This window comes from Rousettus aegyptiacus, unplaced genomic scaffold (assembly GCF_014176215.1).
Source record: "Rousettus aegyptiacus isolate mRouAeg1 unplaced genomic scaffold, mRouAeg1.p scaffold_m13_p_10, whole genome shotgun sequence".
NCBI classification, from domain to species: domain Eukaryota; kingdom Metazoa; phylum Chordata; class Mammalia; order Chiroptera; family Pteropodidae; genus Rousettus; species Rousettus aegyptiacus.
In genome coordinates this window covers 31,282,657-31,306,015 of record NW_023416285.1, presented here as the reverse complement: position 1 = coordinate 31,306,015, position 23,359 = coordinate 31,282,657, and the positions used below count along the sequence as shown (strand labels likewise).

At 31.9% G+C, this 23,359-nt stretch overlaps 1 protein-coding gene across 2 annotated transcripts in view; it reads right to left on the bottom strand.

The window, feature by feature from the left end:
* The window catches only part of EMCN (endomucin), a 92,697-nt gene that overhangs the window by 37,126 nt on the left and 32,212 nt on the right, over nucleotides 1–23,359 (bottom strand). For both annotated transcript variants that reach the window (XM_016159078.2, XM_016159079.2), the window contains exons 2-4: nucleotides 17,286–17,420; nucleotides 11,491–11,559; nucleotides 2,987–3,097 (exon numbers count right to left, since the gene is read on the bottom strand). In XM_016159078.2, the coding sequence (XP_016014564.1) occupies nucleotides 2,987–3,097; nucleotides 11,491–11,559; nucleotides 17,286–17,420 (315 nt within the window). The remainder of the gene's footprint in view (nucleotides 1–2,986; nucleotides 3,098–11,490; nucleotides 11,560–17,285; nucleotides 17,421–23,359) is intronic.

Below are 23,359 nucleotides of genomic sequence, written 5' to 3'. Positions count from 1 at the left end.
CGTGGAGACTGAGTCATCTGTAGCCATTTCTCATTGAGGAGTATGGACATGCCAAAAATGCATCCATTATTTATAATGAATGATATCTGGTAACGCCATCATGGCAGACTACTAACTTTTCTAGTGGGGATATTTTGGCTAAAATTGCAAATTACTTCATATCATGGTGGCCAGGATGTGGGATGTGCTCATTGTAAAAATAAATGTGGACTGAAGCTGGATATCTGTCAGAAGTCAGGGGAGCTCTACATCCTGCTACTTTCTCTGTCTCTCATGAACAGCTTAATCTTGCTTATGAAATCTCTCCATGTCCCACACATACTTTCTCTATTCATCTCTATCAACTCCACTTACTCATATTTGCTTCATTATGTCATAGGGATGCATAGAAATCACCACGGCTGCCTCAGACTTGCTCTACTAAAATGTTGCTGCTTCAGTTCCCATAGCTAATCACTTTCATTATTTGGGTTTTCTGGTTCAGATTGCCCAGAAAGGAAACTTGACTGGCCTAGGACAGTGTTTTCTTCTCTTTTGTTTTTAAACAAAATTTAATTTTAAAAAATTAAAAACTAAATTCGCTCATTTTACATAAACAACTCAATACATGTTGGTACATTTTAAAAATTGTGTAATTATCACTATAATCCAGTTCCAGAATATTTTCACATCACAAAAACACTTCTTGGAGCCTTTTTTTTTTTTTTTTTTTTTGCAGCCAATCCCCAGTCTCACCTCTAGCTTTAGGCAACCACTTATCTGCTTTCCATCTCTGTAAAAATATCCATCCTGGATATTTTATACAAATGGAATCACACAATATGTTGTGTTTTGTAAAAGCCTTTTTACTGAGCATAATGCTTTTGAGGTTCATTGTGTTATAGTATGTATCAGTATTTTGTTTCTTTAAATTGCCAAATAGTATTCCATTGTATGTATATCTTATGTTTTGTAGTATTGCAAATCCATTCCAAATAAAAAATCCAATGGAGTATTTTATTTCATCAGTAATTAACATTTGGATTGTTTCCAGTGTGACTATTATAATAAATAATGCTACTATCTATTAACGTTCATTATCTCAGTAACTGTCTTGATTGCTATAACTTTAGAGTATGTTCTGTAATTGCATAAGTCCTCCAACTTGGTTCTTTTTCCAAAACATTTTGGCTATGCAGAGTCCTTTTTATTTCTCTGTATATTTTAGGATAAGCTTATCAATTTATAAGAAAACAAACACTGTGATTCTGATAAAGATTGCATTGTATATGTTAATCAATAACTTATCTACTTGGGGCGAACTGCCATCTTAAAATTTTGAGTCATCTAATGCATGAATATGTAATGTCTCCCCATTTAATTAGATATTTATTTCTTACAGAAATATTTTGTAGTTCAGTTTACAAATTTTACATTTCTATTGTTAAATTTATTCCTAAATGTTTTATTCTTCTAGATGCAATTGTAAATGTAATTATTTCCTTAATTTTATTTTTGAATTGTCTTTGCCAATATATAGACATATCACTTTTTGTATATCTCATATTCTGTGGTATAAAATACACTATTAGTTCTTATAGTTTTTGTGGATTCTTTGAATTTTCTACATAGATAATGATGTACTCTGATAGGAAAACTTTTATTTTTTTCTTTCCAAACTGGATAAATGGGTCTATCTATCAATTTCTATCTATCTTTCTAATCTATTTAATCTATCTAATCTATTATCTATCTATCATCTATCTATCTATCTATCATCTATCTATATCTATATCTATACATTTATATATCTGTATCTACATCTACATCTATATCTATCTATATCTATATCTATATCTATATCTGTACCTGTATCTGTATCCGTATCCATATCTGTATCTGTATCCGTATCCGTATCTACATCTATATCTATCTATTTATCTATCATCTGTCTATCATAATCTATCTAATCTATCATTTATTGATTATCTATTGCCTTTTTGAACTATCTAGAATCTTTGCTTATAATTTTGCATAGAAGTGGTAAGAATGGACATCTTTGCCATGTTCCAGATCTTTAGAGAAAAACATTAAGTTTTTCAGTATTAAGTAAGATGTTTGCTGTATGATTTTCATAGATGTCCTTTACCAGTTTGAGGAAGTTTCATTTTATTTCTAGTTCATTGAGAGTTTGAATTGTAAGTGAGTGTTAAATTTTATCAAATGTATTTTCTGCGTGTACTAATTCTACTAATATGGTGTATTACATTACTTGATTTTCATATGCTAAACCCAGATAAATTTCACTTGTTCATGCTTTATGTCCCTTTATATACTACTGAATTTGGTTTGCTAATATTTTATTAAGGATATTTGCATCTATGTTCATGAGGATTTGGTCTGCGGTATTTTTACCTGCTTTTTTTTTTTTCATTCTTTTTCTAGCTTTGGTATAGGGTAATACAGGTCTTAGAAAATTACTTGTGCAATGTTCCTTCCCCCTCTACTTCTGGCAAGGGTTTAAGAAGAATTGTTATTTCTTTTAAAAACTATTTTATAGAATTTACAAATGAAGCCACCCTGCTTAGAGTTTTCTTCATGGAACCATTTAAAATTTTTAATGCAATATCTTTAATTGTTTTAGTTTTGTATTTCAGATTTCCTATCTTCTTAGCAATTTGTTTCTTTCTAAAAATTTTTCCATTTCATCAAAGTTCTCTAATTCGTTGACCAAGCTCACTTTTTTGTTCCAATTGTTAGCATAGATTCATAGATTACTGCCCAGCCTTGAATTGATCTTTCTTGGCACCCACCCATTTGTGGCTGTGGAGGAGTAGAGTATTCACTGTGCTAAGTGAAGTTACCAAATGGTTGTCTTGTTTGGTAGAAAGTAAGAGGAAATATACGTAGGGCATTGTTCTTTGGTAATAGTGTGCTAGAAAACATTCTGAGTCTAATTCTATCCAACACACTAGTTTAACATTTCAGCACAAATACTTATACTTACTCATGTGTTGGGAACTTTGTAATGTTGAAACAACATTTGGAAGTAGAAGATTTGTCTCTGTTGCATTTGCAGTGATAAACTTATTCTTCGTGACACCATTGGTTGTATTTCCTAATTATGTAAAAAGAATTAACAGCCATTAAGGGTAAAACCCAATCACTGGTCTTATTAGTGTTAATATTGATATCCAGTTACAAGTTAAAGATTATTCAGAGTCTTCTGATCAAGATTTAGAAATCTGGCATTTCAATATTCACCTTTTGGTGATTCAGTTAATTACATTAAAGAGGGAGACATTAGATTCAGTTACAGTTTATCTCATGTGATAATAATAGTAATCCTATGAAGTAATATTTATGATCACATTTTTATATATGAGACTCAGAAAAATTAAATAGTTTCCTTACAATCACATAACTGAAACAGGAGAGAGCTAGAATCTCAATATAAACCTTTCTGATGCAAAAGTTAATTATTCAGCTATCTTAGAAAGGGGATGGTAAGGGAATAACAGCAGTTTAAGATGGAAACATGATTCCCATGCTGTCCGGGAAACAATTTTTAGATATTTGGAAAAGCTAGGAGGAGAAGGATAACAGGAAATAAATAAAATAGACTTTTAATAATATTTAGTTCATTTTTGGGGGTAAGGAAAACTAATAATAAAAGATAATCTGAGATTTCAAAAGTAACACTGGACTATAATTACTTGAAATTACCGATATTTGCACAAAAATTATAAAAACAAAATAATTGATACCCTTCAGTCTTTTCAAAGTCCAGCATGGGAAACATTGAGTTAAGTAAAGAAAAAGCAGGCATGCCGGTTAATGCATACTTAGTGGTAGCTAGATAGGATGCTGGCTGGGAAGAAAGCAATTTAATAGATTCTTATTATAAACTAGGCTGGGACTCCGAATTGCTGGTGTCTTCCAGAAGTGTCAATTAGCTTCTATTCTATAGCAACAAGCATCTATCGTGTAATGCAAATTCTTAGTGCAGTGGAGAGATTCATGCTAGAGAAATTAGTAGTTTGCAAGAAGAATGGACTAGGGGTAAATATGACTGTAAGGAAAAAGCCTTAAGGGATTGGCATGCAAACAGAAGAGAGCTAAATTCAATGTAGGCTACCGCATTAACACTGCATGTGAGGAAAAAAATGAGGGGAATTGGAAATAAACTTCAGAGGCATCTTTAAGTATTAAATTGAGAGAGAAATACTTGAGGAAGTTTCTCTAATACATTGAGATGCCTCTGAAGTTAATAATGCCCATTTTTACTCAGAAAGGCAAAAATCGATGTTTGTGATAACATGGAAGTGGGAAGGCCACCCAAGTCACAGAAACTCAATACTTGATGATAGAGGAACATAGGGGTAAAGATTTTGCTTCTCGCTGGAAATCCAAAAACACATACTCAGAAAACATCAAAACAGGAAATTCTCTCCAGAAATCATTGGAGAAGAATTCTTCTGCTGAGCTAAAATTGGAGAACTTGAAAAGGCTATCTTGATGGCCTAAAGAATTTCATAGCATAAAGCAGACTCAACAGTCTTGATGATTGAAAAGGGAAGATACAGCGAAGAAAAATGTAGGGAGCTGCCAGATTAGAAAAATACAAAGGGAGGAGTAGAATCATGGAATAGTGGAGATACAATACCAGAGACTGTTCTTAGAGAATTGCCTATTACTGTGTTATACACTTCACAAAAAAGAGTGGAATTAGAGTTCACACTCGATTCTGGACAGGCTGTCAATTACACAGTGCCAATTAGGCAATGGAAGAAATCTTTTATGCTTTAAAGGCAATCAAAATATTTTAAATGTCTATCGTGGACCTAAAATGAAAAGAATAAAAGATGTAGAGACTAGTTGCTGCCACAGCTACACATTCTCAAAGTAAACTAGTATAGTGAAATGTTATAAATCCTAAAAGAGAAAAAAAATGGGTGGCTGACATTCATTAAGATATGAGAATCATAGTCCTGTACATCTTGTTGAAAAAATTGTCCCAACTGCATTTTGGGTTCATGCGTAGTAGATTTTGGACTCCTGTTAAAAAGTGACTGTTACCTCAGGGAAAAAGGAAACCAATCTTAAAGTTGTTCTTCAAACAAATATGACTTGCTCTATTTCCCTTTTTCCATCTGGCTATTTCACTTTAGATAACACTATATATCTACTTTGGTCTGCAGGCTCGCCTTGCACTGTAAGTCTTGATAATAATATATGTATTAAGTTTGATAAACATTATTTTACTTGAGAAATACTAATTGGAGTTGGATCACCAATATAATATTGACTTTACTTTTAGGATTTGTGTGTGTGTGTGTGTGTGTGTGTGTGTGTGTTTTGAAATTCACGTCCTTTTAAGTCTGAGAATTGTGTTATGTATAAAGTACGAAACAAAATATAAGAAATTTTTAATCCATGTTTAATTGGAATAAAGAAAATCCAACACAGGAGGTACTTGAGAGAGGCACGACAACACCCAGAGTGTAAGTAGCTGCATCCGTACCATAAGTGAGAGCCATTGGCTAGGACCGAGCAGAGTGGGTGTGAAATAGAGGCAGTTTCATAATTGTCTAGGAATATTAACATGGGATTCACTTGTTTATTTTGGGCAATTATATTTTTGGAGGAAACAGTAAATGTGGACATTAATTATATTAGAGATTTGAAGTGTGTTTACAACAGATTGAGTTGAAAGGGAGGGTTTATGGATTTAAATTGACAGGGAAGGAGATAAAACAGCTTTATTCTTCTGGAATTATATAATTTGAATTACAATATTGTTTTATCTAATGTCCATAGTAAAAGCTTTTTGTGTGGTTGCTTTGTCTTCAGAAATAAATATTGGGTAATTGACTTTTTGACAAAGTTAGCATTTACTGAAACATATGTTATAGAATACTAGTGTTGTGGCATGTTATTTGGTTTTATGTTTTAAAGAAGATGTTTTTTATAGTCAAATTATTCTGAGCTACATAGATTTTTGAAGTCAAATGGATGTCTTTGTGTTAGGATTACTAAAATTAAAAAGAAGCGTTACTGTGTGTTATAAAACCCTTCGGGCGGTAGCATTTTCTAAAGCAATTTCCCAAGGACTTCCATTTTCAAGGGTCATTTTACGGAATATTATTCCAAAGAATTCTGTTCCCATGACAACGTGGGTAGACTGGGATAAACTCAAATAAATTAATGTCTTCATTCATTTAACTGACTTCTAGAGTAGAACTGAAGAGCAACTCATAGAAAGATTGTGAGGAACATAAATGTTTATACCAGAGATCTGTCAAAACAGTGTGAGGCCTGGAAAAGAAACTTCTGAAGGTTTCAGTTAGATTCTCTTGATCTTTTCCCTTAGAGTAAAAAGGAATATGCCAGACTATAAATAAGTTTAAATGCTAAGATCAAAAGAAAAAAATAAAATGAAAGAGATGTAAAGGACTGAAGACCAAACACCTGAACAACTCGAGGAGGACTTAAGACTTCATCTCTTTCGATCCTTCAATACTAAAAAAGAGAAACTCAGATAATGGAACCAGGCTATAATGGAGCTCCAAAGATTTTGAAGAAAATAAAATGGTGGTGGAGAAATCCAGATAAAGTAGAACTATAGCTCTCAGCAGGAAACAAGTAAAGGAGAGAGTTTTACTTCTATGTGAATTTTATATTTCTTTTGGACTTCCTCATAAGATTTTTTGTGGATATGTTTCTGCCAATTAAAAAAAGAAACTAGACAATATTTTCCTTACTTAATAATGAGTTTCCAAAATGGTAATCTTGACTATCCACACTAAAAGTAAGATGAAGAATATTAGAGTAAGTGGAAATAACAGATCCATTGTTATTGTGAAAATCATGTGTGAATAATGTTCCTGTACTATGCTCAAGAACATGGCCTTTCACCTAGACTTATTTGCTCCTTTCTAAAGACAGTTCTAATAAGTTGTTGCTGTTATTGGTGGTGGTGGTGGTATAACTTGTTCCCACTTAAAAGAGAAAATTAAAATAAATAACCATTCATAATAGACTGGCAGTCTCACCAAAGGGGAAGACTGAAAGCAGTGAAAAAATAAGAACATACATCAAAACAAGAAAAAAAAAAGGAAAAAATTATGGAATTGGTGACCATTTTATGGAGGGAGGAAAAAAATGCCATATAACCATTGTTAGTACTTGAAAGGCTTACAATTTAATAACGAAGTACAATCATCGAAATTAAAATAATAATACAAATTCATTAAGAAATAGTTGATTATGAATTCATTAAATGAAAAGAAAAATTTGAAGTTGAAGGACAGGGTTTCAAATTCCTAATTGTTGTTATAAATTTTGTTCTTTTTGGTAACTCATTTAGCCTTTCTGAAACTTAGTTTTTCCATCTTTAAATAAATAATAATATTTAAATAATAACTTTAAAACACTTTTTAAAAAATATTAATACATTCCTTAAGATGAGGGCCATAGCACTGTTGTAAAAATAGTACTTTGAAAAAGTTGTAAAGAACTTCAAGTCATAGTTGATATGCTTTGCCTAAAGACATTCAGAATATATTTTAGAATAGTCTCTGTACCATCTATTTATAAGTTAAGTTAAAATTTAAATTAAATGCATGAAGGAAGGTAATGTCTGATAAGTACACAGAAGAAGAAAAATAATTTTTTAAAACTTTGGGAAGTAATTCATAAAAGTGTAGACATGAAATAATAGGTTAATGATTATATCATAGAGATATTAGAAAATACTTTGAGATGAACATAGAAACACACCATACTAAAATTAATGGCATGTAGCAAAAGTAATATTGAGAGAGAAATTTCTAGGTATAAACACTTACATTAAAAAAGAAGAAAGATCTTAAATCAATATACTAACTTGCTAACTTAAAAATTTAGAAATAGAACCGAAAACTAAACCCAAAGGAAGCAGAAGGAAAGACATAAAAAGCTTAGAGAGAAAAGAAATGCAATTGAGAATAGAAAAGCAATAGAGAAATCAATAAAATTAAAAGTTGGTTTTTTGAGAAGATCAACAAAATTGACAAACCTTTAGTTAGAATGACAAAGAAAAAAAAAGAGAGGACTCAGATTACTAAAATAATGAAGCAAAGAGAGGACATTACTATTATCTTTACAGACATAAGAAGGGTTGGTTATAAGGCAATGCTGTACTGCCTGAACAGTTGTATGCCAACAAATTAGATAACCTACAGAAAATGGACAATATCTAGAAATCACAAACCAGAAAATTAAATAAAATAAATAGAAAGTTTGAGTAGATCTATAATGAGTAAAGTGTTGAGATAGTAACCCAAAAATTTTCACAAAAAAAAAGCTTAGGACCAGATGGCTTTACTGGTAAATTCTACTAGATGTTTAAAAAATAATTACCACAGCTTCTTAAAAAACTCTTCTAAAAATTCATTTATGAGGCTAGTACTGACCTGATACCAAAATCAGATAAAGGCATTACAAGAAAAGAAAACTACAAGGCTATCTGTCTTATAAACATAGACACAAAAATTATTTATGAAGTAATAAAAATCAAATCTAGCAACATATAAAAAACATTATATGCCATGACCAGGTTGGATTTATCCCGGAATGTAAGGTTAGTTCAACATACAGAAATCAAGGTCATAATCCATATTAATAAAATAAGAGATAAAAACCATATAATAATCTCAAAATACTAAGGAAAGGCATAAGACAAAATCCAACAAACTAATAATAAAAGAAGATTTCCTCAACCTGAGAAAGGGCATCTATGAAAAACCCACGATAACATAATGCTTAATGATTAAAGACAGAAAGATTCCCTTATAATTAGGAACAAAACAAGGATGTCCTCTCTCACTGCTTCTATTCAATGTTGTACTGAACACCCTAGCCGGGGCAAATAGGCAAGAAAATAAAATAAGAAGCATCCAGATTAGAAAGGAAGAAGTAAAACTGTCTCCATCTGAAAATTAATCTTGTATATAGAAAATTCTAAGAAATACACAAAGCATATTGGAACTGATAAATGAGTTCTACAAGATGGCAGGATATAATATCAATGTATGAACATAAATTAGATTTCTATATAGTAGCAATGAACAATCCAAAAATAAAATTAATAAAATGATTCTAAAATGAATAAAATATCAAGAATAACTTGAACAAAAAAGTGCATGTCTTCCACACTGAAAACTATAACCATTATTAAAGAAAATTAAAGAAGACCTAAATAAACAGAAAGATTTCTCATATTCATGGATTGGAAGAATTGAGATTTAAAATGGCAATAATTCCCAAATTGATGTACAGATTTAATGAAATCCCTATCACAATCTCAACAGACTTTTTTCAGAAATTGACAAATTGCTTCTAAAATTCATACAGAAATTCAAGTGACCCAGAATAGTCAAAACAATTTTTAAAAAGAAGAACAATATTGGAGGACTCATATTTCCTGATTTCAAAACTTAATGTAAAGCTATGGTAATCAAGAGTGTATAATACTGAAATAGCTGTAGACATATAGAAAAATGGAGTAGATTTAGGAGTCCAGAAAAAAACTTGTACAGTATTAGCCATTTGATTTTCATTAAGGGTGCCAAGAAGATTCAAATCAGGAAAGAATAGTCTTTTCAAAAACTAGTGTTAGGATACCTGGATAATTACATGCCCTCACCCCCCCACCAAAAAAAAAAAAAAAGAAAAAGAAAGAAAACAGAGAAAGAGAAAAGAAAACAAGCCAGACATCTACCCTCTACTATATACACAAATCAGACTTACATATGATATATTGAATTGTACATTTGAAACCTATATAATTCTATTAACCAATGTCACCCCAATACATTTAATTTAAAAATCAAAGACTTAAGTCTGAAAGCTAAAGCTATAAAATTCTCAGAAAAAAACATTAGTATAAATCTTTGTGACTTTAAGTTGAGCAGTGGTTTCTTAGAGTTGACCCCACTACACAATGACTGCAGAAAACTAGACTATGTCTCCTCAAAATATGGCTCTTTGACATAAAAATGTTAAACTGAAGGCAATTAAGAAGCAGCAAATGCAGAAAAAGCTTCTCCTTTTCTGTCTAAAGGCAGGAGATAAATTCTACTTTTACTGGAGACAAATTCTGATCAGCTCAGGGAAGGCACCAGAGGAATTTGCAAACAAATCTGACTCCTTTAGTTTTCTTTTATATACTTATCTTCCCTAAGTTTGGTGCCCTTAGAAGTATTAACTGTCTTTCTTTCTCCTTTTGTCTTTTTTTTTTATACAAAATTATTTTTCATTGTTGTTGAAGGTCGTATATAAACTACCACTTTGAGTTACTCTTGTAGGTTTCTCACCTGATGTATACTGCATGCGTTAATCGAGTGTTTTTCTTTTGTTTGTATGCCTTTTTGTTAAAAAGTTAAAAAGTCCCAGCTGAAAATCCAAGATGGGTACAGGTAAAGTTTTGCCTTCTTTACATGGCAAAAGGAAATACAGATAAACTTTATTTTATCAAAATTATAGAGTTTAATGCTTCAAAAGATACCTACAAAATGGAAGAAATATTTGCAAATTATCTATTCGATAAGGGTCTAGTCCAAAATACACAAAAAACTCTTACAACTCAATAATTAAAAGACAGATAGTCCAATTTTCAAAAATGGGCAAGGAGTTACATAGACATTTCTCCATAGAAGATATACGGTGGCTAACAAGCACATTGAAAAGATGCTCGATATCATTATTCATTAGGAAAATGTAAATCAAAACCACAACGATACCACTTCGCACTCTCTAGAATGACTACAATGAAAAAGACAACCAGTAATTGCTAGAAAGTGGAGAATTTGTACCGTTATACATTTCTGGTGGGCATGTAATGTAGTACAACAGTTTCAGAAATCAGTTCCTCAGAAAGTTAAACAGAGTTACCTAATGTGATTCAGCACTTCAAGGTATATGACCAAGAGAAATAAAAACACATGGTCACACAAAACTTGTACAAGAATGCCCTTAGCAGCATTATGTATAGAAGCTACAATGTAGAAGCAACCCAAATGATCATCAGCTAATAACTGCATAAACAAAATGCAGTGATCCATATAATGAAATGCTATTCGCTCATAGAAAATGATAAACTACACATACCTGCTACAGCATGGATGTATCTAAGAACATTATACTAAGTGAAAGAAGCCAGATACAAAAAAATCACAGGTTGTATAATTCCGCTTATATAAAATTTCTATAAGAGGGCAAACCCATAGAAATAGGAAGTAGGTTAGTGGCTGCAGGGGCTGGAGAGGCAGAATGGGAAGTGATTAGTGATAGATAATGTTTCTTTTAGGGGACATGCAAATGTTCCGGAATTCAGTAGCGGTGATTGCACAATCTTGTGAACATACTAAAAACCACTGAGTTATCTACTTTAAAAGGGTGACTATTATGGTATGCAAATTATATATAAAAGAAAAAGGGTGGCAAAACACATCCTCACTCACTCTTCACCTTTAACTGTAGTTGTTAATGAAGAAAGTGTCGGCAGCAGAGATGTTTGTAAGGACTTGTTGGTGGTTTCTGGTAGGATAAAACAGATGACATTATTATTAATCACAATTTCATCTCATGTACCAAGGAATAAATAAAAGTAAGTCAAATCTGGAGGCAGACTGTAATCCCTCTATAGAAGCACTGGATAAGCCTTTGTCTATGTTTAATCTGTCAATTTTCGAGCTTCTTTTGCACAAAGTATTGAATACTTGGGTGGCCCAGTGAAAACATGTACACACATGTAGAAGCACAGACACACACATATTTTTGTCATAGGCCCGAAAAGCAAATTTTTATTTCAGATTTTTACTTCTGCATCTTAAATAATATATTATTTTGAAAGCCAAATATTGCAAAAAACACTTGTGAAAAACAAGTGATTTGTAATCATTTTATTTTTTCCAGAATTACATTTCATTTTGTTAATTTCATTATTACATTCAAACTTCCAAACAAACATAAATAAAAAATAAACTTGTAGTCTTCTGTAATTAATTAATTTGTCCATTAAAGAGTCCCTAGTCTATATAATCCCCTTTCTTAAACTCTAGAGAGCAGTAACTAACTCTTAGTCATCTTTTCAGTCTGAGTAGTATCAAAAATAATTCCTGGCAGATAGCTTGCATGTAGTTAATGTTGTTTCAGATGAGGTGCAATTTATAAAGGACTGGGGACCAACAAAAGAACAAAGATAGGCTTTAAGAAGTAAACACGACTTACCAGTTACATACCCATAATAGCGGTCTCTTTTTTTCTTAAAACGCATTAGAATGTCCCATCTACCCTAAGTAGATGGTGAAGGTTTTAGCTACTGCTCACTCCTCTATCCTTACTGCAAATTAGGAGATATAGGTTATTATAACAATGGCCTGTGGCTGTAATAGGCGGATTAAGTGAATTATAATGTGGAGTGTACCAAAGCACTTAAGACTTTCTGAAAGTTTTCTTCATGCATATGTGGTTATATTTTAAAAGAAGAAACCAGCAAAGGGAATATTATTTCTAGAAGACATTTTGTGTTGTTCATTCTTATGATGCCAACATCATAAAGTGAAAATGTAATAATATAAATGAAGCATTCCTCCAGCCAGACGTGGTGCTTTTGTTTTCACTTTATCCCTATTCTTGGGTCTCTTGGTACCAGTAATAGGCTGAATTGAATTTACAGTCACCTTGCCATTATGTTTTTCTGGCATATGACTCATATACTGGTTGAAAATTCAAGACATAGAGTAATTACAGGACATAATTAGGACACATATAATGGTAATAATATAAATAGGAAAAAATGTCAAATGTGTATAATCTTTGAGTTTCTGAAAGCCCTTGACCCTTTTCTTTTATACCTATCCTGACTTCATGATTGATCAAAGGAATAGATGTAACAAAGTTGAGCTTCAGCCCAAGTACTCAATCCAAATCTATTTGGGTTCCATTTCAGCCTGGTCTTTGGAAAACTGAAATGCTAAATGGCTGTACATTTCTGGTTTTCTTGAACAGTGATCTTGTGATCATGCTGATAGTCATCATATTGAATCAGTATAAGAATATCTATAACATAAACAGGACACAACTTATTTTAGACTTATTAATGTATAAATATTCACTTTCAAATGTGGGTAAGGAATCTACATATAACTTGTAGTAAAATTCTATGTGCTAAGTGTGTTATAATTCTGACTGAATGCATCCTTATTATCACAAAATTAACGTGTGGAACTAATGAGAATGGTGATTTCTGTTAATTTTATGTGCACAACAATGATTAAATACTTTAAAGTGATTAATAAGAAATAGACTGAATTTAATATGAACATTAAGAAAATACTATAGCTCTATATCTTTAGGGACATAATTTCATTGTGAGTCAACATATATTTATAAAAGATTAAATTATTAGAATATAATTCTACCATTTCTAAAACTGTTTAGTAAACTATTGTTTATAATGTTTCCCAAAATAACCTTTAGAACTATGTTTAAATACATTTAAGACATAAGAGTTTCAGGAAAACGTCAATTTGTAAACATATCATTTTGCGAGGATAAACTATGAACAAAATGTCAACTTTACCACTTTGAAATTTTATGAAAAGGAAAAGGCAAAAATCATGTCCAAAGAATCTCAGGTAATTCCTCTTCAGTTCCAATATAAAGACAATTGATTAAAAAAGAAAGATATGGGGAAAAAATGATCTGCCCAAGCTTATTTTTTCCCACTAAAAATACAAGAACAAAAATGCCTTCTAAAGGTCTGTTCTTTACAGATTCATCTTAGTTTCTAGATAGGTGCATCTTAAATATCACCACAGCAGGAACAGATATGGAAGACATAGTCAAGATGTATGGCTTCTCTACTGACCTCGGTTAAAACTGAACATCTATTTAGTATCAGAAATGTTTAGTATCAATGTCAAGAAATTTTTTTCCTGCATTGTAATTCATTGCATTAAAAGAGTTTGACTATTAAATGTTTTAAAAATCGAGCTGTAATTTCGGGTTTATTTTTGTATCCCAGAAGTTCATTTTATGATGATGATATTCAGTGTCTGCCAAATGTTGATTTGGCCATTGGACTTTGAATAAATAGGTGGTCACTTAAATGTCTAAGAAGAGATCAAGTCCCATCTCTCCAATTGAGTAAACCTTCGAAAACAAGCCCTGCTCTGGGCAAAGCTGTATCCATCACTTAAAGCCATGACTATATTGCTCTGAGAACTCCCATCCTAGTTCCACATTTTCCACTTTTCTGATAAGATTTCTGCCATTTTCAGGAGAAAGAAAAATGCGCACGCTTTAAATAAACACAAGCATTATTAAGTCAAGCATCATTTGACCTTTAAACAAGAAAATCTGATTAAGAAGCTTCACAAGGAAAATAAAGAAGCTTCTTCATGGCATGCTCTTTTTTGTTAAATACTTTCATTGTGGCTAAAATGACCATGTTAGCTATGAGGAAGGGGGAATATGGGATCACGTTACTATAGACATACTTTTGTGATATTATATCATCTAAATAGTGTTATTTTGGAGGATTAGACAGTGTAAACCCCAAAATGTAAGCTCCTCACACACCTGAAGTTAAAAAGACATCTATACTGATAAACTGCTTAGATATATGAGAATTCGAGAGAAATTTCCCATTACCTTCATTATCTCTGTATTAATTATATTGGATTTAAGAGCATAGGCAATATCCAGTATATGTAGTTCAATTTACCTACATCCTTAAAAAGGAGTTTCTTCCTCTGTCTTCCTTATCCAGTGTTGTTCCTTCATTTTTCTATAAGCTCCATGGATGCCCTCCTGCCTGATGACTCTGCTCACCCTCACCCTTATGCCAGACTTTCTGTTTCTCATACTAGATCAGGGCAGATTGTAGCCATCAGAGCCTGCCTTTCCTTCTTCATCTGCCCTCTACCTCTTTCCCAGCTGATTTCCTGAGAGTCCCCAGAATGGACTCATCTTTATCCTGTAACCCCTCTTCATTGATATATTCATGGTTATAAGATTTTAACTCTTAAAATCCCTCTCCGTGGATACTAGATAATTTTAACAAAGTATTACTAATTTGTAGGATTTCAGAATGACATTATAACTTTGTAATACATTGTCCGTATTTTTGAGATACACATTTAGTGTGTAGAAGTAAAATGGCATAAAGTCTGACTTCCTTTCAGAATATTTTGACAACTAAATAAAGAAAGAGGAAGAAAGAAAAATAAGGAGGGGAGAAAGGAAGAAAAAAATGAAGGAAATGTGGTAAAATCTTCATAATTATTGATTCTAGGAGATGGACACATGGGAATTAATTACACTCTCTACTTTTGAACAGTTTCATAATAAAAATGAAAAGAGAAGCTGCTCTGGCCTATTACAGTTTTCACAATTGAATTATTTCAAACTCATCTGGAGAACTTTTGAAGAACACAACCTAGAGATTAATTTTTGTTAATTGGATACTATAAAGCAGTAAAGGCGTTCATGAAAAGGAATGAAGCAGAATATGTGTGTGTGTGTGTGTGTGTGTGTGAGTGTGTGTGTGCATGCATGTGTGTGTGTGTGTGTGTGTGTAAAAAGACTCTCAGGTGTTGTATGTACTTGGTTTAGAGAAGGGTGCTTCAGTGTTCCTGTAAAATTGCTAGAAATATCTCTCAATTATGCTTTACATAAGTAGGTATAAAGTTTCTCTTCCAAGTCAGAAAGGTAAGATGTATTCTTGGTATTAAAAATGATAATTCTGCTTGAATTCCTTCACTGAGCCCCCTATCTCTGCCCTTTCCCAGTCATTTAACATAGTGGTTAGAATTTGTGTTATTATTTAGGCATTTTTTTCCACAGTAAATCATTGTAGACAGGGCTAGGAATCCTCTCACTGAAAAAGCATAAGTTCCAAGTAGTTAACATAAAAATTGTGGAACTTCAATATTTTGGGTCTGCATGTAAAGTCAGCACCTATTTTTTTGCGGGGGAGGCATTATTGATTGAAAAATAATATGCTCTTACCAGATTAGTGCAATTTTATGCCAAGGTCTCAGCTAGCAAGGGAGAGGGAGAGGGAAAGGGAGAGGGAGAGGGAAAGGGAGAGGGAGAGGGAGAGAGAGAGAGAAGCTTAAATTCTAGAAACATAGAACTGAGACGAATTTTAAAAATAAATATATAGTGTGCAGGAGTTGGCTGGAGGCCTGATTATGTCCTTGGAGTTTCCCTTGGATGAAAATAAAGGTTGAACCACAGTCTGGAAATAGAACTTTTTGTGCCGCCATCATTGTGTAATGTTTTGTTTTGGCTTGATAGAGAAGTACTAGGAGAATTGGTTTGGTTTCACCTTAAAGTTAAACATTTCAGATATAATGAACTTTATTCATAATACATTTTTTTTTTTCTGAGAATCATCACCCCATTCAAGCCCAGCAAGCTAGCCCTCATTAGTCTTCAGCATATGTTTGAGCTTGATCTTAGAATAAAAGATAAATGAAAATAAAGAGGTAAGAAAGATGGATGTGGGATTGTCAGTCATCTGTTCATTAGAGTATATGATTTTAGGATCTTTTGATGACCTTAGCATTCTAGCCAGGGTTTCTGTCCACAGGCAATCAACAAATAATTACTGTTTTACCCGTGCATTTGATTACTGGACCTTAATGATAATGCCTCATTTTATGTGTGATGCAGGATGGACAGTGCAGTATTCATTGGATCGATAACCTCTTGAGTTTTTGCTTGAATGATCCTGATGGTTCAATTTACTTTTTATGGATAGGAGGATAATCCACTTTAATAGCTAGAGCTATAAAAAAAATGATATGTTGTCACTCAGTTTAGTAACAATAACAATGACATTGCTACTAAAACCTACACATTAAACCTATTATCTGCCCAATACAACTAACGAAATCGGTTTGTTATAAATACAGTTTCATCATGTCAACTGTGCTGCTTAAATGAAGAACTGGAATATTTAGAAAGATATTTTCATGACTTAGGAAATGGTAATTTTTTTCTTCTCTAAAAATAAACTTTGTGTATATAATATTAACAATAGGATAAGTCTCAAATAGGAAGTGATCCAAGGAGATATTATCAAAGAAGCTCACTGAGCTCTCAGAGTTTGGCATTCAACCCAAATAACACAAGTTTCGAAATAATTTTATAAAAATAAATATATGATCTTCAATCATTTTTTTGTGATTAAATTACATAGGCGCTACTAATTTTATTTGTTAGAGTAAATTTCACTGAGTTAATCTTACCTTCAGGAGATACTCCAGTTATTGCTTTTGTAGGATTTGGTGATGATGTCGTCCTTGGTGTTATTACAGATGTTGTTGGTGCAGGTGCAGAAATCATGGATGATGTTGGTAAAGGAGTGGTTCCATTTTGAATATCTGAAATAAGTAAATTGTATTAAAGTAGTCACATTAAAATTTACATTTATTTTGCCAATCGACAGACTATTATATTTAAATAAAGTAAACTGTATGTATACTGCTGTTAACCCAGTCAGTAGGGCATGAATTTGGAATTAATTTTTCTAATTAGTATGAATTCAGCTTTAAGTTTAATATTCATTCACTAATCCCATGTGCTTCTCACCAATGGCATGAATTTTCATAATGGCTGGCAGGAACAGTCTGAGGGTTTGAAACAAAATAGTATATGACAAAACTAGAGGAATAAGTGTGTAAATTTGAAATTTAACAATATTTTAAGCCAACTAAACTAACATTGTCAGATGAAATAATTAAACACTCTCCGAAAGTAGATGTTTTACTAAATATTTTCAATATACATATATATGATATGTATATGTATACATGTATCTATATATACATATCTAATATATGATATAATATATATATACCTCCAAATACATACATATATTTATATTCTGAAGAAAGATAATACATTTTAAAGAAATTGAGCAATTGTGATAAGCCTAAATTTTGGGTATATAGCCATCATAAATCTGCATTTTCAAATGATTTACTTCTCTAAATTGTAACAATCAAAGGCACAAAAATCAAGTCAATATATTGTGATCTATCTTATATATTTATTTTTAATAATTCTTTTTTGGAAGTAGAAATTCAATATTTAATAATAATCCTTAAAACTTCCATTGAAATATTATTATTACTTTTTCAAAGTGATGATGTTGGACTTAATTCTCAGTGATCTATGAAAAGATTTGTTTTATATATATTTTGATAGTTTATTAACATTTATATAATCTTTTTAATCCTGTATTTCGTTAGTCTTGTCTCTGTATACTCACTGTTATACTGAAGATCAAAAAAACAATAATGCAAATGTCTACAAAGGACTTGGAAAAAGTTTTCAGGTCCAGAGAAGGTGTTGTTTTTATGTCATTACTTTGTCAATGAGTGTAGTATAGCATGTTAGTTGAGAGGATGAATGTTAAATAACAAAGAATTATATTTAAATCCCAAACTGGCTATGTTATTTCAGCAAATATATGTCATTAGTATGACTTCTCAAATTTAAATTTTATCCAAAATTTCCTCTTTGAAATACTGAATGTCGACTGTAATTGAAAAATTTCTTAAATATTAAAAATATTTTTAAAATTAAGATATGTAGTCTGGGTATTATAATTGTACATTTTACATTTCAAAAATGGTAAAATTTGAATATTAAGTCTGGCTATACTAAGATAACTAATTGTAAACCTTTAAAATGTATAACTTTTTATTATATTAAAATATAATGTGTTAATATTTTTAGTTGTAGTTAATAAAGATCAAGTTAATTTAAAATTTTTTCTTTTGTGAAACTGAGAAAAACCAATAATCTTTCATGTCAGTGAAAAGCACTATTTCAGATGTCATGAGATAGGGTCTTTTTCCGATTTCATTTTATAGTTTTGAGGTGCCCGAAAATGTTATTATTTAGCACCAACTTTGTTTATAGACAGTACACAGAAATTGCTTGATATATTCAGCACGTATAGACATGTTCAGTACATACAGAAATGGCAGAACTGCCTTTTCACAGGCTTTATCGAAATCAAGTCGAAAGCTTTTTTCACCTCTGGAGATACACTTCACACCCTTGGTGGCACCCCTCTTACTACCCCCAGTATTCTTCAGGGGGAAGGAACACAACATAGATGAGGTTATCTTTTCTCTATCAATCATTTTATTCTCACTTTCTTTTTATACTAGGTCCATGATGGGATACTAATTCCTAAGTTTAAATTGAGGTTGAAGAAGTTATTCAATAAAGCATATACACATTGACTGGAAATTTTTCTCATAAATAACTTGAATGATTCCCATCCATCGACTTCCTAAATAGTAACAACTTTAAGTTTTGAGCATAATCAAGATCTCCAGAGATATTTTTCTTATTTCCTTCTTCATTCCCTCTTTCCTTTCTTCCTTCCTTATTTTCTTCTACAAATGGTAACTAAAATGAATAACATAATTAGATACAGTAAAAGATTCTATAATGAACCACACAATGTGACCCTTGAGTACCTTTTAATCTGATAGGGACCATAATGCCTATATACATAAAATAATAGAGTATATTCTGTATGAGTGACATAGACCACTGTTTTTCTAAGTGCAGGTTATGATGCAATTCAAGAGTGATTAGGATCTGTTTAGTAGAATATAGTTAGAGCTTTTGCCAAATAAAAGAGAATAGGAATACTAGAATGATTAGTTTTAATCATTCTAAATGTAAATAATTTCATGAAGCTTTTGTTTAAGTGTGTGTGTGTGTGTGTGTGTGTGTGTGTGTGTGTATTTGAATGAAATGTGTGTCAATGCAAAATATATTTCTTACTGAGATTCCAGCGAAAATTTTGAAAGCTCCTGGACAGATAATTGCACAAGAGATAAAAGATGACCATCCTGCTGGCAGTAAGGAATGCTTCATGAGGGAGTTGACATAGAAGCTGGAGCTTGAAGAGTAAGTAGTATATTCACACAGGGAGAGGAGAGGGCATGCACAAAGTTTTGGAGAGGGGAAGTGAGAAGTAACTGAGAGGACTTCAAACAACTCTGTTTGGCTGGATTGCAGTATCCTATGAAAGGAAGCAGTGGTTGTTGTTGTTTAATAAGTTCTGGAGGCCAGATTGTAGAGAACCTTAAATCTGAGCCAGGGACTTGGGAATTTATCAACAAGTCAGTGGGAGCTTTGTAAAATGATCAATGTCTTCTGTCCTTTTGAAGTCATCAGGTGAGATCAATGAGTTCCCACCCAGGAAATGACTTGAGGCAAATTACAAGTAAGCAAATTTCTAACCACTGATGTAGTGAGATTGAAATGTACTGTAAGGTTTTTTTCCTCAGTTCCTTTCCACACGTTTGTCCAATGATCTTCCTAAGTAAAACCTTAATCCCTTAGCACTCATAGTTAACATCTCCATTATTTGTTCTTCTGTTTGTTTGACAGAGTATGCCCTCTTTTGGCAAGGACCGATAATAACTCCTAAAAGTATTGAGTATCACCATCTGCCAGGTTCAATGTGAGCTCTTTCTGTGAATTATCTCATTTAATTCCAACAAAGACATGATGATGTTCATACTCTTAGGAGCATAATTTTACAGATGAGGGCACTGAAGCTTAAATAGGCTAAACAGCTTGCCCATATTACACATGGGGAATTAGTACAGTCAAAATTTTAATTCAGACAGCTTTGACTCCAGAAAAAGATACACCTAAACCACCACGCAATTGCCCTGGGAAGGTGGCTTCATGCAAAACCATTACTCCAGCTCTATCTGCTCTTTGCCTTGACAAGGTGAGATACTAAAAGGGAGAGAGTAACTAGACAGAGAGATGTTTTGCCTTTATGTACCTAGAATGAGGAAATAGACATAATAACTCACTATTTTTTTCCTTAAAAAATTACATTCTTTCATATATATAGTATATATGCATACACACATATAAAATGTTTCCATATTAGACTTAAAGTTTTCAAGAAAATTTCAATCTGCTAAAACAATATTTGAAAAACAAAAATAGAGATATACTCAGTTTGAAAAAATTTGCAAATAGAAACTTTCTCTTATGATATGGTGAAAAAGAATTATTCCCCTTTACTACCACTATTGAAGGTTTTATTAACCGTGATCCAAGAAGCAGTTATGTTTCTACTGCATTATCTAAAGTTTCTCCTAGGTTTGATTTTATGTCATAATAAACTATTAAAGAAAATGATTTGTTATGAAGTATTTTCACAGGACATGGGAGGTATTGATTTTCCTCTATCTCCAAAGTGATTAAAGATAAATTTAACAAGACCTGTGCTGTTTGTGCCAGCGACTTTGCTTGTGCCAAGCCAGTGAGTACTACTTTTGGGGTGTTGTAAGAGAAACAGATGGCATTTTGTCCTATTTGCACCCTATGCCCATACACTCAGATGACAGAGCACAGACAAACTGTGACACTAGTTTCCTGTACTATGAAAGGATGAAGCAATGTTAGGATTTTAATCAAATAACTATTTAAATTATAGAAATTATACAATAGATTTATAGTCAGGCATTTACATAGTCCTAAATAGTCCTCCATTCTCTGAAGTTCAAGATAGTGAAGTCCCACTCTTTATATAAAACACTACATAGAACCTTTCTCGTGAACTTGTATATCTTGTCTTTGAGAATTTAGCTTATGACTGGAAGCCAAGTATCATATTTTCTCCTGTTTTCAGATGACCAAGTCATCTGCTCCAAACTTCTTAAACATGCTTTGTAATTGCATTTTAAGTAATTCACAAATTGTCTCTAAAATTTAGAATTTCGTCTGTCCTCATAATGAGTAACTCTCTCTCAATGATCTTTCCCCCTACCAAATATGTCTGAAGTCCATTAGAAATCCACTGCTAATGAGGGTAGATCCTACTTCTTCCAGGTCAATACAAACACTAAATGATATAAAAAGTTAGAATTCTAGAACTTGAGACCTGTCAAGAACTTTTAAAATATCCTTAGTATGATTCTACATTTTATGGCTTAGAAAATGTATGAGTTGAAAATAGTTTCAAAATATCATGGCAATTAGTAAAAAAGTTTCCTTGATTCCCAATTCAGCACTTTATTGTGCAATGTAGAAAAATCTGGTTTTGTTTCTCATTCTACTATTTGGGCATGTGAAATGCACTTCTGATGGAGACAGTACTAAGTTTCTCTCTGAACTATCTCAAAATTTCAGAAGAATGTTTTAAATTATTTAAGGAAACAGAAGAATGATTTTTTTTAGAAATATATAATTTCAGTATATACAAAATGTTAATTACTAAATGGTCTAAAGTACCCTCAAAGTACCATTATTAGGTAATAATTTCATAACCTAAGCCAACTAATCTATAGTATTGAAGGTAAAGGAGATAATTCTATATTTCAACAGCATATTTATTATTTCCACTAAGTTATATTGTCTTCACGCTACCTTCTTTATATTCTTATCTCCTCAGGTTTTTAGAAGTTTACACATTTTTGCCATGAAATAAAGTAATGGTCAATTGTTTAGTGATGATTTGCTGATGCTTATTTCCTTATGCATCGCAGCATACAATGAACACGGATCCACTTCTTAAGTTTGCATGTGATGGCAATGCATAAATCAGAGTATTATAAATGGTGAAAAGTCCCTTTTCAAAGTACTTTGTCAATAGTTCCTAGCATTATAATTCTTGTTTAACTGATAACATATCTTGTTAGTAAATGATCATTAGTAAAGTTTAAGTTGAAAATTGTAAATTTCTCTTACACATTAAAATATGTGTTAAAATATAAAAAATAAAAAATATATACATAAAATAAAATACATATATACATAATAAAATTAAATAAAATATGACACCACTTTTTGTATTCCCATCAAAACAGAGCCTTCATGAGAAATAAGGCACCGACTTTTTTTGATTATCAGTTTCACATCAATACATATTTGTGCTCATGGCAATCTTTTCTCTTTCGACACAACAAAAGTCACTTTGGTTTACTGCCAATCAAATTAAATGCAGCTAATTATTTTCTCAATTAAAAGAAAAGTACAGCTATTATGTGATGATATATTTTTACGACTTCTATTTGCACTGATTCAAAAACTTCATAATATCCTCTATGAAAGAATAAGTAACTCACTAGCCAATAATTTATTTACTTCAATTAACTTTTATTAGGAATCTATTTCAATGGGAGATAAACAAAACTTAAAAAGTGTTTTTTAATAGAAGAACTTAGAGTTTATTTTGATATTCAAGCTACACACACACGCACACACACACACACAATAACTATAAGATTATGCTAAGGTGTCATATAAAATGATGCTGTATAATTAA